This window comes from Sprattus sprattus (assembly GCF_963457725.1).
Source record: "Sprattus sprattus genome assembly, chromosome: 2".
In the NCBI taxonomy this organism is placed as follows: Eukaryota; Metazoa; Chordata; class Actinopteri; order Clupeiformes; family Clupeidae; genus Sprattus; species Sprattus sprattus.
This window is the reverse complement of record NC_137921.1, coordinates 55,319,435-55,332,616: the sequence shown is the minus strand read 5'-3', so window position 1 is coordinate 55,332,616 and position 13,182 is coordinate 55,319,435. Positions and strand designations below refer to the sequence as shown.

The 13,182-nt window shown below is 44.6% G+C and overlaps 1 protein-coding gene across 1 annotated transcript; it reads right to left on the bottom strand.

Moving 5' to 3' along the window:
• Positions 1-988: 988 nt before the first annotated feature.
• alg6 (ALG6 alpha-1,3-glucosyltransferase) lies at positions 989-13,182 on the bottom strand. The gene is made up of 14 exons (XM_080858796.1): positions 13,056-13,182; positions 12,754-12,838; positions 12,534-12,623; positions 12,301-12,389; positions 11,945-12,027; positions 11,514-11,578; positions 10,969-11,154; positions 9,761-9,896; positions 7,186-7,271; positions 5,992-6,076; positions 5,797-5,867; positions 4,764-4,832; positions 3,396-3,600; positions 989-1,449 (listed from the first exon to the last, which is right to left on the bottom strand). The coding sequence occupies exons 1-14, from the start codon at positions 13,135-13,137 to the stop codon at positions 1,252-1,254; spliced, it is 1,530 nt and encodes a 509-aa protein (XP_080714922.1). The 5' UTR covers positions 13,138-13,182; the 3' UTR covers positions 989-1,251.

Here is a 13,182-nt window from a genome sequence, read left to right as displayed (position 1 = left end):
CCTACGAGGCTCCTCCCTACACTTCTTAAAGCTAGTTTACATTTGTTAGCTGATATGCTTTTGGAAGTAAAGTTCCACTGTTACCTGCCTGCATTTATTTCTGTACAAAGTGCAGAACGGGAATGTTGCACATGGAATGTTCTAATCACAGCCCTGGGTGTGTTCTCTTCTGTGATGCTCTTGTCTGTATGTGTTTCTATGTGTGAACGAGCATGCTCTACTCCACTGTGATTGTAGACGTGTTTCAGCAATACAGTCCTGTTTTTGTACATTCTTTGTTTAACTGCCTATCGCAGGTCTTGTGTCTTTGTAGCCATTTTCCTGTGTGTGTGTGTGTGTGTGTGTGTGTGTGTGTGCGCGCCTGCCTGCAGGGCCAGTGTGGAAGAGGCCGAACAACAGCGGCCCCTTTGTGACCTGATAACATTTATAGTTGTAATGGATTTTTTTTAATGCCCGTCATTAAGTCCCAATGGAGATGGAGGTGGGGAGAGAGACGGCTTGTGCCTCTTTCCTGTGGTATTTCAGCTTTATGGTGTTATGCTCTCATGTCAGCTTCCATCATTTCTGTTTTACTGCCTGGGCCTTCACTGCTTTTGTTTAAATGTACAGCCCTTGGTGAGGACTCCTTTTGGATTGAGGAGCTGCAATTAACCTGTTTTTATGATATTAAATGAAAGGATTGTGACATGGTATGTGTGATTATTGCTGGTGCCATGATGGAAATATGAGATGATTAGTTGATCTACAGGCTTTACAGTTTACGGGGACATTTATTTGAAACGCTTTGTATTTAATCTTTACAGGAATTCAAAGAAACAAATAAGCCCATTTGTACAAAATGCTTTTAATGAAGAGCTCTTGTAGAAAACATTCTTGGTAAAAAATGGTCCTCTAATTTGACAAGTGTGACTTGTCCAAAACTAATATTCTCAAACTAATGCAATTTTCAATAACCCATGAACTTCAAAATAGTTTAAATACAGATCGCAATCCTTGGCCAACACCCTGACACACACACACACACACGCGCGCACACACAGTCACTCGCAGTCACTGGCACACACGCCAGCAATCGCACGTCACGAAAGCCTTCACTCAGACAGGATTCTTGAAGTTTAACTGAGATAAATTACATGAACACATTGGTCCCCTTCAGATCCTTAAACCCAAAACAAAAACCCCTTCAAACCTTTGAACACAAACACATGAACCCATTGAAATCCCTCTGGTGAGTAAGTGCAGTCCCATTCCTCAGTTGCTCTTCTTGCTGCTCCTCCTGGCCGGAGCCTCGCTGAGCTGCAGCAGGTTGAAATACACCAGAAAACCCAGGAAGTGCGAACAGGAAATGAGTGACACCAGCACAGGAAATAGGTCCGGTAACTGTGCAGGGGGCTCCAGCACCACAATCCCCAAACTCAGGCAGGCCATGAGCACCACTGACACTACAAACTGGAACGACATAAGAGAGAAATATTGTTAACAACATGAACAATACTGCCTTTCACCAGTTAAAGTTCATCAAAGCCAACTCACTTAGATGTTGCCTTGATGTTCAGGGAAACAATTACTTGTACAATGAGGTCAGTTTGATTCTATGGCAATCTAAATCCTAGACAAACTGCATATCAACACAGATTCATTTAATTCAAATGTCATTCATTTAACAGTACATCTCTTCAGTAATATGAAGGGAAATGGAAATGTAACTTTGTACAGTCACAATTTCATCCCAGAATAATGAATACAAAGGAGGGATAACCAAATGCTCTTCAATGTGGGAAGCCTTTCAGCATGTTGCCCCCGGGCATATATGTACACTAACACATTAATAACAGCAGTCAACAGGAAAGCCTGAGGATCCATTATAACTCACCCAGGCTCAATGCATTACTGGGCCAATTGGAGACGTGTTTATATATTTGTTAATGTGTCTTTCAACATTATGAGATCTGTGTGTGAATGACAAGAGATGCTATTCTTGCTGTGAAAATATTGGTTATAATGTGTTTCATAGAATGTTCAGGAAGCAATTATCGCCACTCTAAACCAGAGCCAAGCTACTGAGAAAACTGAATGGCTCTTTCTTGGAGAGCGAGACATCAACTGCCCTCATAGTTATCACAAGATCTAGAACCGCAGACATGCAAAACTGCAGGGACAGACAAGACAAGGCACAGAGACGGAAAAATCAACAAGACCAGGCTCACACTTATGTGTCTCTCTCTTGTTCAAAGTGAGGTGCCATCATTCATCACCACATCTCCATCACAAGACTCTTCCTGCCTCCCAAACGGCCATGTTTATAGTTCTATAGGCCGTGTTTGGCTCAACATGAACATCTATATAGGAGCAGAGGAGCACAGGCCTGGGGCAGGAGATAGTGTTAGTGCTGGAGGAACATGCACATCTCTATAGGAGCAGAGGAGCACAGGCCTGGGGCAGGAGATGGTGTTAGTGCTGGAGGAACATGAACATCTCTATAGGAGCAGAGGAGCACAGGCCTGGGACAGGAGATAGTGTTAGTGCTGGAGGAACATGAACATCTCTATAGGAGCAGAGGAGCACAGGCCTGGGGCAGGAGATAGTGTTAGTGCTGGAGGAACATGAACATCTCTATAGGAGCAGAGGAGCACAGGACGGGGGCAGGAGATAGTGTTAGTGCTGGAGGAACATGAACATCTCTATAGGAGCAGAGGAGCACAGGACGGGGGCAGGAGATAGTGTTAGTGCTGGAGGAACATGAACATCTCTATAGGAGCAGAGGAGCACAGGACGGGGGCAGGAGATAGTGTTAGTGCTGGAGGCACACCCCTGAAACCCGAGGACCACCCTTGGGCCCCCTTATTTATGCCTGTTGAGTAAATAAATATATCTAGGCAAACCTGTGGTAATGGCATGCTCTATATAAAGCCAAGCAGCAGGCTCATGCACTGGCTCACCCCAAACTGAGCGTTTCAGCAGCTGTGGGGTCTTCACAACCAGTCTGAAACTGTGGCGTAAGCCTACAGGTGATGGAAACCTGCTTAGTAAATCTGCACAGCTGACCCACCATAGAGTAATAGAAATATACTGAAATAAACCAAACAAAATGACACCAGGGGCTGCTGATACATGATATATGAGCTCCAGTTACTTAACTGGTAGAGCGCACTGCGTTCAGCTCTCGAGGAGCACATGTTTAAATGCCGTGACAGTGCTGGAGGTTAGATGAAGCCATCTAGTTGGAAGTACAACTAAATGTGCCTGACTGTGTTCCTATGCTGCAGACACAAGTACACCCTTAACAACCTGATCATGGATCACTCCGAATGCTGCTTACATAAAATACTTTTGATGTGGGGGGGGGGGGAATGGGCCATCAATCACCAAGGAGCCATCTATGTCTCCAGCTTTACCTTCCACTTGGTGATGCGTCCGAGGTTGAATCTGGGCAGGCAGGGCAGGATGGAGCTGAAGAGGGTGTGGTAGGGCTGCAGCCGGAGCTGCTCGTCTGTGGCTCGCTGCAGGGCCGACAGCAGGTACAGGCTGAAGTAGAGGAAGGCCAGGGAGGTGACCACATATGGGAGCAGCAGCCCATCCTTCAACAGCAGGGGGAGCATGCTGCAAACACACACACACATTTTATGCAGACTTCAGTCTATCAAATACATTCACACTGTTCATGAAATTCAAATATATTCATAACCATGGATGTAGCATGGAAATAAAAGGTTCACAATCATCTTTACTTGGATTCACTTGTAATCATGGATTTAAATTACCGGTATATTCCATAACACAGAATTCAAATATCATTTGCAGACATGAGTCAATACAAATGAGTGCACATATGGGCCTGGGGATGAGGATTCAGTGTGTCATTAGTAAAAGATACATAACATACGGGGAGGACATTTCTACCACGATGTACATGCACACAAACAATGCTAAATAATGTCAATGGACCGTCTCTGGAGTAACACAATTTCTAGTCCCTTGACATCAAAAAGAGCAAGAGAAGAAAGTATACTGCATGTGAACCTGCCACTTTATTCCCTTTAGTTACACACTTTAGTTGCTCTTTATTTTAAGAAAAAGTTGTCATAATTCTGAGGAGAAAAACAAGTTGTCATGTTTCTGATGAGAAAAACTCTTTCATTGGAAAACAGAACTGTTTTTTCGCCACTGTTATTGTTTTCAAGACCAGCAAAAATCACATCCTGGAGCTAAGGCAATAAACTGTTGTCTTGGGACAGACAAAGACATATACCAAAACCCTGTATACATACTTAAGGCATACAAAAACTGTGCTTCAAATGTGTAATTGGATGATTGCCCCTAACAAATAGACGTGTGTCCAACAATAGGGCAAAATGAAAATGCTGTCGCTAGCAATTCTCCTAAACTGTACTCAAAGAAATGGCAAGAATGAATCTACAGAATGGCTGGGCTGTGCCTATACAAAGCACGCTTAGTGCTAAGTGGTATGTCGGCTATGTCTCATAATTCAGCAATATCCTCACACTAAACCACGCGCACAACTATTAGTGCTGCCTGCCAGAGGAATTTGACGACAGCTGGATGAACTTTAGACGGCTTCGCTTCCTCTTGGCCTTCGCTGCTCAACAGTAACAATAACTAGGTTCATCATCTAGGTTAGGTCCTAAAACACATAACGCTGATGCTTCAACAGTGATCGTGCATTACGGCAAAAGGTACTGATAACACCTAAAAGTCCTCACCCATGCCAGTTAACCATTATTTGTAACAACCGTAGTTCTCACCTGAAGGTAGATACTTGGAGTAACCAGATGGCCATTAAGGGGAGATCACTGAGGAGAAGGCACACTGGCCTAAAATATGGAAATACAAGATAGAAAGTACATGATTATTTCATGGAGATCAGATAGGTCCCAGTACAGAACACCCATGTCTGTGTTGGCAACATCATTTCACACAATGACACATGTACGAAGTGCCAACTCACCGAATCCCACACAGCGGTGTAAAACACATGCATGTGATCATGTGGATGGGGGTGCTGACACCATTTCGGGGAGCGTGTACTGAGCTGGTAATTACAGGCCTCCTCTCGAGTGATCCTGTTACAGCCATTCCACTAGCCTCTCGCCTCTGATCCTCAGCAAACAACACCCTCGCCCCCCCCCGCCCACCCCCCCCAGGCCTCACTAATCCTGGAACAAGCATTACTGATTGATTTGGAAGACAGGTGCAATATATAACTCAAGAGTTAATAAAGCAACAATCTGGATAATCTAGATTAATAGATCAAGGTAATCTGCACCCAAATCAAGGCGGCACAAGGCAGCAAGCCGTACGATTGCGATGTGTGTACGTGTTTGTGTTTATGTGTGTGTTTGTGTGTGTGTGTGAGAGAGTGTGTACATGTTTGTGTGTGTGTATATCATATCTATGAGTTCGTACCACCCTAAGGTGAGATAAACTATACCCATTAGGTCCCCACTAACTAAATATTGACTTAATATTTATTAACTTTTGACCACAGGGCAACACAGCCTGCAAACCTCCTGTCCCTAAGTGTCACTGAGGTGGTGAAGAGATGTGTTGTGTTTTCCTCTGACTACAGACAGAGGTAGAACCTCAGACACAGAGGCAAAACCATGTCTCTGCAGCTTTCAACAGCTCAGCTCAGACAAGGAGACAGGGAGCGTTCCTGTTCGGAAAGATATTTCACAACTTCTCTTTCCTGGGCCTTGTGCTCTAAGCGGCTTAGAATAATAGATTCACGTGGGATGGATGAGACGAAACCAGGGTGGCGAAAACACACCAACTCACAGGGCAGGCAGCAGGATAGATTTCTCATGGACTTGATAGGAGAAGAGGAAGAAGGCCAGAGATGAGTTCACCTGCAGGGCAGAAACAGGCAGATCCAAGAGTCAACATATCAGCATGGCAGTGCTAGAATGACACAGTAGAGATTTGAACCAGTGGATCCACAATCTGGACATAAAAGACAAACAGACTCCTTACTAGAGCGAGTTTGAACTGCCACAGGGTCGGCTTCATGAAGAGTTTTATTGACGAGGGCAGGACAGCCAAGAGTGTGAGCACAAAACTGAAATCAGAAGGAGAGGGGATGTATATTAAGTGTATGTATGCATCATCACGGAAGGATTTACTACGCATACAAGCAGTCCCAGAGAAATATAACCGACTGGGCCGCCCGGTGCCAAACACCGGTAACCTAAACCCCACCGCGAAACCAGACCGTGCGGCTGCTCGCTCTTTTTATACACGGCCTCGGTCAACACGTAAGACCCCTGCTATGCAGGAAATGCAGCAAATACAAGCTCACTGGCCCCTCCAAATGAGTTTAACCCTTGAGTCCCCTGAGTCGCTTTTCCACTCGATGTGCTGAATGGAGAGCAAGCGGGTGGGATGGTAGGGGAGCGAGAGGGGCGGCCATTTAGGGATCTCAATTAGCGCTGAATGGCCTACTAGGGACCTAAGGCCCTTAACACTCGTGAGGATGGAATCTGACTTGTGTCTTTTGGCTTTGATGTGTAAGAGTGAGCAACAAAGTTCCTGTGTATGCTTATTTACCACTTTAATTGCACCATTTCCTATAGAATTGTATGGGTCTGTCTAGCTTTCTGTCCATTTGTTTAAGTCCTAAATGTCCACTATGTAGGCAACAAAGTGTACAGATCCAGAGGATTAACAGTGACTTGAAGCAACATCTCTATTGTGGCGCTCTAAATATAACCCAGCTGGTCATCTGAGCATCACTTCATGAACGAGGCTTTTGACAATACCTGTCAACACAGCTGAGAGTGGAAGTCGCTCAATGACAACATACAAGGTTGCAATATCCAACACCCAGTAAAAACCTCCAGCACACACGGTTGGAGCATCTACGGCTTCCCAGCCTGGTCAGGGGTGATGGCCTAAAAGCCATAGCATATTTTCTAAAGATAACCAGCTCACTTTGTTGTGTCTGTGCAGAACAACCTGGATGAGTTCAAGAACCTGAGAAAGGGCCACAAAACCCACACAGTGACATTGGTGAGTGGAAGAGTATATTCATGTGGTGGTTAGGCTTAGACTCAAATAGTGTGAGAGAGAGAGAGAGAAAGAGAGAGAGAGAGAGAGATAGAGGGGAGGGGGGAGAACAGATCAATGCTGCACACAGAGACAGAGTGTCTTAAGGGAAGTGGGGATTACCTCAGGGAAAGCTGATTCTCTGTGGACATCAGGGTTTTGATCTTTATCAGAATGTTCAAGCTGCACCAAGCATTTGCTACTTTATCCTGTAAACACACAGACAAACACACACACTATCATTTAAAGATATAAAAACATTATTACAAAATGTTTGTTCAAAGAGTCTTGCAAATTAATTGTGGAACATTTTTTTACCTCATGTATTTGTACGTAAACATACATTTAGCTTTGATAACACACTGACTTGTTAGGAACACTGCATTGCTGGAAGGATTAGGACAAATGAATGCGCTTTCTTGGTAGACTGAAAATGTATGGCATGTCTCACACATTTAGATGCATATACAAATATGGTGATCTGCTTTAAACAGCATTCACCTCTCTGAATGGAAAGCAAATAAGTGGCATTGCTCTAAGTAATCATTTCCCAACTGAAAGTGCAATAAAAATTCCTGCTGCATTCCTTGGAGCAGTTGCACCCGCAGAGGGCAGGGGGACGTGTCCCCCCCGACTGTAAATTTCCCTGTCACAGACATGCGATGTCAAAAAAAGCCATCCACTTATTTGTAAACTTGCAGACACAGGGTTAAATGTATGAGCTTAAGCTGATTATCTCATTTCATTTCTGCATGCCAGGCAGTTTCAAAAACGACCTCTGAATATGGCTGCAGTTTCCGCAACACACTGGTCTCAAATGATTATGGAGACAGATCCAAAATGGCCACCTGCGGAACTGTATGAGGGAGAGCTGATAGGACATTCCTGGAGAAACTGAGGCTCTTCAGCCATTGAGTAACAGAGGGATTAAGAGAGTTATGAAAGTTTAGGCTTCTCTAAGGGGTTACCATAGTGCTTACTCTTCAGAAACACAGCTGTTCCTTAGAAACACAGCTGAGCGTGTGTGTGTGTGTGTGTGTGTATACCAGGGCTATGAATGTGTGGGAGAGTGGAATGTATGGACATTTGGACAAGAGTGTATGGCGTCTGCATGTATGCTGATATTACTGCTGCATGTTTTGTCTGCATGTGAGCAGACATTAAGCTGTGTGTGTGTGTTGGCACACACTGAGGCTTCCAGTTCGGAAGGAGGATGCCCCAGCACTATTGCCATCAGCCTGCCGTGCGCCTTGCAAACTCAGCCTGCTCCAAATGACTTCCGGAATGTTCTCTCACACACAATCCCCAAGGTTGTATGACACAGGGTCCAGCCGCTTACCTATGCATCACCCCGGCCAGGGCATTTGTTGCCATGTTTGTGAGCAGGAACCCGAGCCGTCAGCATGCTGCGCTGAGTGTAAACTAACTCCCAATGCTTACTCCCACACTTTCACAATTAGTTCAGCACCCCCGCCGCCAGAGCAGCCGCCCCGTCCTCCCTCTCCGTCACCTCCTCTCACACATTTGGGCTGGCAGATCAGTATTGCTCACGCCCTGTGTATTATGTTAATGCCAAGCCCGAGGAGAGAAAAGTGAGGGCCACACTGCTGGCCACAAACACACATGCACACATTCACTGGTCATATTCAGCAGGGTATTTTCAATTACTTCTCACATCTCCACACCTCAAATGACACCTTCGGTGTGGAGGTGTTTCAAAGGGCGGCTGTGGAAAGCTTGGCTACTGTCCAGTGTGGTGCCCTGTATTATTTTACTGACTGCTGCGGACAATACAGACAGACACACACACACACACACACACACACACACACACACACACACCCAAACCAAACACACACACACACACACACACACAATATGTTGATGCTTCTTTTCACACCATGTTCTCCTCCCTCGCTCACAGCTGCTGCGTGTCCACCATCCTACGTGTGCATTTGAATATGGCGTGCCTGTGTATGTGTGTATGTACTGTATGTATGTGTCAGTTTGGAGAGGTAGAAGCGGGTGGTTCTGAGCCAACTGTGTTTGAGGTGAGGATCTTGGGTGCTGAAAAGCGTCCAGCTGTAAATTAGAGGCAGATTCATTCTCCCCGCCCGCCAAAGGCCACTGATCTACTGAAAAGTGATCCGCTGACCTTCAGTGGATTTATTCCTCCGTTTTCTTTGATCCAGCTGTCATGTTAGTTTGAGGCAGGTTTAGTGTGGGAGCAGCAGTGGCAGGGGGCCGGAGCTGATCTGAGAGTGTTAGAATGGATGGGAGTTATTAGGCTCCTTGGGACTAACCTGGGAGTGGAAGTTTACGGAAGCGCCATGGTGGCTACAGCAGTTTCTCAAGCTCTGTGTTTAAATGGTTTTATACCACACACATGACTGTATGAAGATATTATTTTAGGGTGTGAGTGTATGTGTGCCAAACTCCCTCAACGTGTGTGTGCAAGCACCTACTCCTAAAACAACTTTGTTCGTACGTGTTAAAAAGAGTGTTTTACACCACACGGGAGTTTATGTAGATAGAGTTTCCATGCGTGTGTATGTTTGTGTTTAAGCTCCCTCAACATATATGTGTGTGTAAAGGGATCGTCTTTAAATGCCTGATCCTCAGAGGCTGTAGATGGCAGCAACCGGCCATTGCACAGAGGATGGAAGTGAACCTGGCTGCTGTGTGGTCTCCAACTCACCTCAAACAGGCCACGGGCCACAGGGAACAGGCGGTGGACCACCTGCAGGACCTGATGGGAGTCGGACAGGAAGGGCAACCAACAGAGGGCAAAGGTCGCCAGCACTGTCACAGCAACTTTCACCAGCAGGAGCAGCCTAGGGAGAAGCAGCAGAGAGAGAGTTCAACAGGCCAAAGACCAAATGTCAACAAACACTAGACAAATTCGCTGACAGAACAGGAATTGGAGTGATACACAGCTGACTGTTCCCTCAGCATTCCTCTTCTCTTCCCATTAGGTTTTAAACCAATCCAAATAGCACTGGGCTCATGTTACACCAACATTGTATTGCGCTTAATGTAACAGGTCCTATCCATATCCAGAAATGTTCCTTAAACTGGCGAAAAAGTTCGTGTTGTGTTTCGATAGCTGCCACTGGCTCAGTTGCATTAGACTAATACTAGAGTTGCACAGGCGGACATAGCACAGGCCCTTCAGCATGGCAACAGTGTCATCTGGACATTGCTGCTCCCCCAGCGCTCTAATCCACTGATACATTTGCCAGCAAATGTCCTTGGTACATCGTTACTAAATCAACAAATGCGAGAGCGCACAGAGCAGAGTTCAATCCCATCATCCCGTTGGTAACATCACACTCTTGAGAGCGTCCATGAAATCATGCCTGTGGGAGTCAAGGATGCTACCAGCTAGCTGGTATCTTTTTAAAACCAGGGATGCTGTTTATAGCGGTGTTGAAGAGAGTGTGTGTGAAGTGACGTAATAGCAAATTTGGTCAAATAGATACAGAGGCATAACTCCACCTCTCCTCCTCATGGAAACAGGTCCATGAGTACATCACTCCATTTTTCCCTTTTCACATGAATATTACAACTAATTTACAGCGTTGGGACCATTTCAATAGCGATGGAATTAAATCAGATCAGATGACATCAGATTTTCCATTAATTCAAAACTCCAATGCTTTGTCTTCTGCTTGAACCATACAAGCAGCTCTGTAACAGTCATCCTGTTAATAATGCAATGCCAAAAGTCAGTTAAGTCATCTCTAACCAAAAGATCTCCTCAAAAGACAGTGTTCTCTAAATCTACAGACTTTCAGTGATGATCCCATATTTTAAACCACAGGTGTCTCGTTAGTAGTTGAATGTAAAGAACACAGTCTCTCTGCACTCTGGTAAAAGCTGAGCCTGCACAGGTCTTCCTCTTACCCTCTGCCTGACAGACCCTGCTTCACACATTTACCCAGCAGGTAGCAGAAGAAGGGGAGGGCGTGGTAGAGCTCCATCTGCTTGTAGTTGAGTGCCAGCGTGAAGGCCAGAGAGCCCAGCATATCCCAGCCCAGACCCAGGCCAATCACCCCCCATAAGGCCAGGCCCAGACTCACACCATTGTATCTGGCAGGCTGTCAAGGTTGTATTAGTGCTACAAGGAGAATACGACCCCTGATGTCTACACTGATACCTATACTGTATATGGGATTGTTATTGTTTTACTGCAACTAAGGCTTTGGGGTAATGTCTATTGTTAACATGAAGTAGCAGTGAAACAGTTGACAAGCACGGTGTTCACCTCAGTAACTTGAAATGAATGTATCTATTCTTGAAGACAGTAAAAAGGTGTACATTTCAAAATAGTTTTTCTATTCAAATTGATATTAAACTCAACCTGGAAAGTCATTATTAAGCCTAACACTGTATTCAGTATAGCAGTGAGCGTGTGCGTGTGAGTGTGCGTGTGGCATCAAGAAGGATACTGGAAATGTCCATAGTCGATCAATGTAAGGCCTGGATAGAGCAGGATACAGAAGATCGTGGTGACCTTGAGACAAGGAAAATATGGTAGCTTTATTAAAATGATCATGCTTTCCTTATAAAATGTCTATTCACTGTGTGATGCAAAGATCACAACAGGATTTCAGGAGCAATTGCAATGATTCTAAAATGATGACAAAGTAGGAGTGACTGCCAAAGTGTATATGGATGAGGTGATGTACGATTCACAAGGACAGTGGTGTAGAATAAACATTATTACACTTAAATCATGTCAGCAGAACCATCTGAAACATGAAAATTCAATCAATTCTAATTGAATTAAAAGAAAGTGTGTTATTTTAAATGACAACCCAAACACTGTGGCACCAGAGACCTTCACATAGAACAAGCCTAGCTCAACCACAGTCCTTACCTTCTTTTTTGTGGACCCTTCAACAAGATATAAGCAGTACACCACAACTGCAGGGATGTATATCAAGATGTCTGCTACCAGAACTGACAAAACACAGCATGAATAAATACTGTAAACTTAAACCATTTCAACTTTCATTTCAAATATGTACATTGACACAATATAATATTAATCTACATATAAATATGATCTACACAATACAAACTATTTTAAAATATCAAGCTGTTTCTGAAAAGCACAGGTTTGTACTTGATGTGCCAACACAACTTCCATTAGGATCGTAATCCAATTTGAATGCTGTGTATGTGCAGTATCAAACCATCTTCCTAATAATGCTATGCTAAGTATCTCCTCACCAGTTGCTCTCATAAACAGTTTGTGAGCTGGACTCTCATACCCTCTGGATGTATGCAGCTCCACCCACTCAGGGTTTATGAGTTTTGCTCTGGGGGAAGAAGACAAACACAACTGTTTTTACATGTGATCATGAAAGTATGACACACTGCTGCCTAACGGCTAGCCCGAATGTTGAATGGGGTGTTAAATTGGGGCAGAGGAGGGGCAGCAAGCATAAGACTGACAAACTCACACATGGGCACACAGGAGACTGTGGTAGGCTGTCAATGGGGGGTAATCCAACCCCCAATAGTTCAGGTCATTCTCTGTGGTGTTGAAGTACCTAGATTGAGGAACACTAATTAGTCCAGCCATTGTCATCACCATAGCAACATATACAGTTCAGGCATTTAGCATTTAGGTAAGCCTCCACCTTGCAGATGCCAGTTGTTAATAAACAATCAATGACCAACCACTCATGAACTGGAAGATTGTACGTCACTTCTTGCCAGTGCCTTTGGGCTTCATAGTCCCCGAACATCGGTGGTTTGCCTGCTCCTGAACATAGGTGACAGTATGTTAGTGCTGAACTATTCTTGGAGGGCTAATAGCCTGTCGGTTACAAACCAGAGCATTTGGCTCATCATTTCACAACCGACATCGCTGTGTATTTAACCAATGTTTGCATGTGATTCTGATTTACTACTAGGCTGGCATTTATTATAAATACAATACTTCTCAGTCATGCAAAGACAATACCACGAGCTTATCCCACCTGAATATGAATTGAACGAGACTGCCCATTTCGCCGCGAGTACGAGCAAAACAGATAGGGACACAAGGCTCCAGTTCTCCATATCCAGCAGCCAACTGTATGTTTCTTTTTTAAATATCACCTCAAT

Coding starts and splice junctions, on each gene's coding strand:
- alg6 (XM_080858796.1), bottom strand. CDS start 13,137: ATGGAGAACTGGAGCCTTGTGTCCCTATCTGTTTTGCTCGTACTCGCG. Junction 12,624..12,753: donor AATCTTCCAGTTCATGAGTG/GTTGGTCATTGA, acceptor TCCTCAATCTAG/GTACTTCAACACCACAGAGA. Junction 3,601..4,763: donor CTCCAAGTATCTACCTTCAG/GTGAGAACTACG, acceptor GTGTGTTTGCAG/CATGCTCCCCCTGCTGTTGA.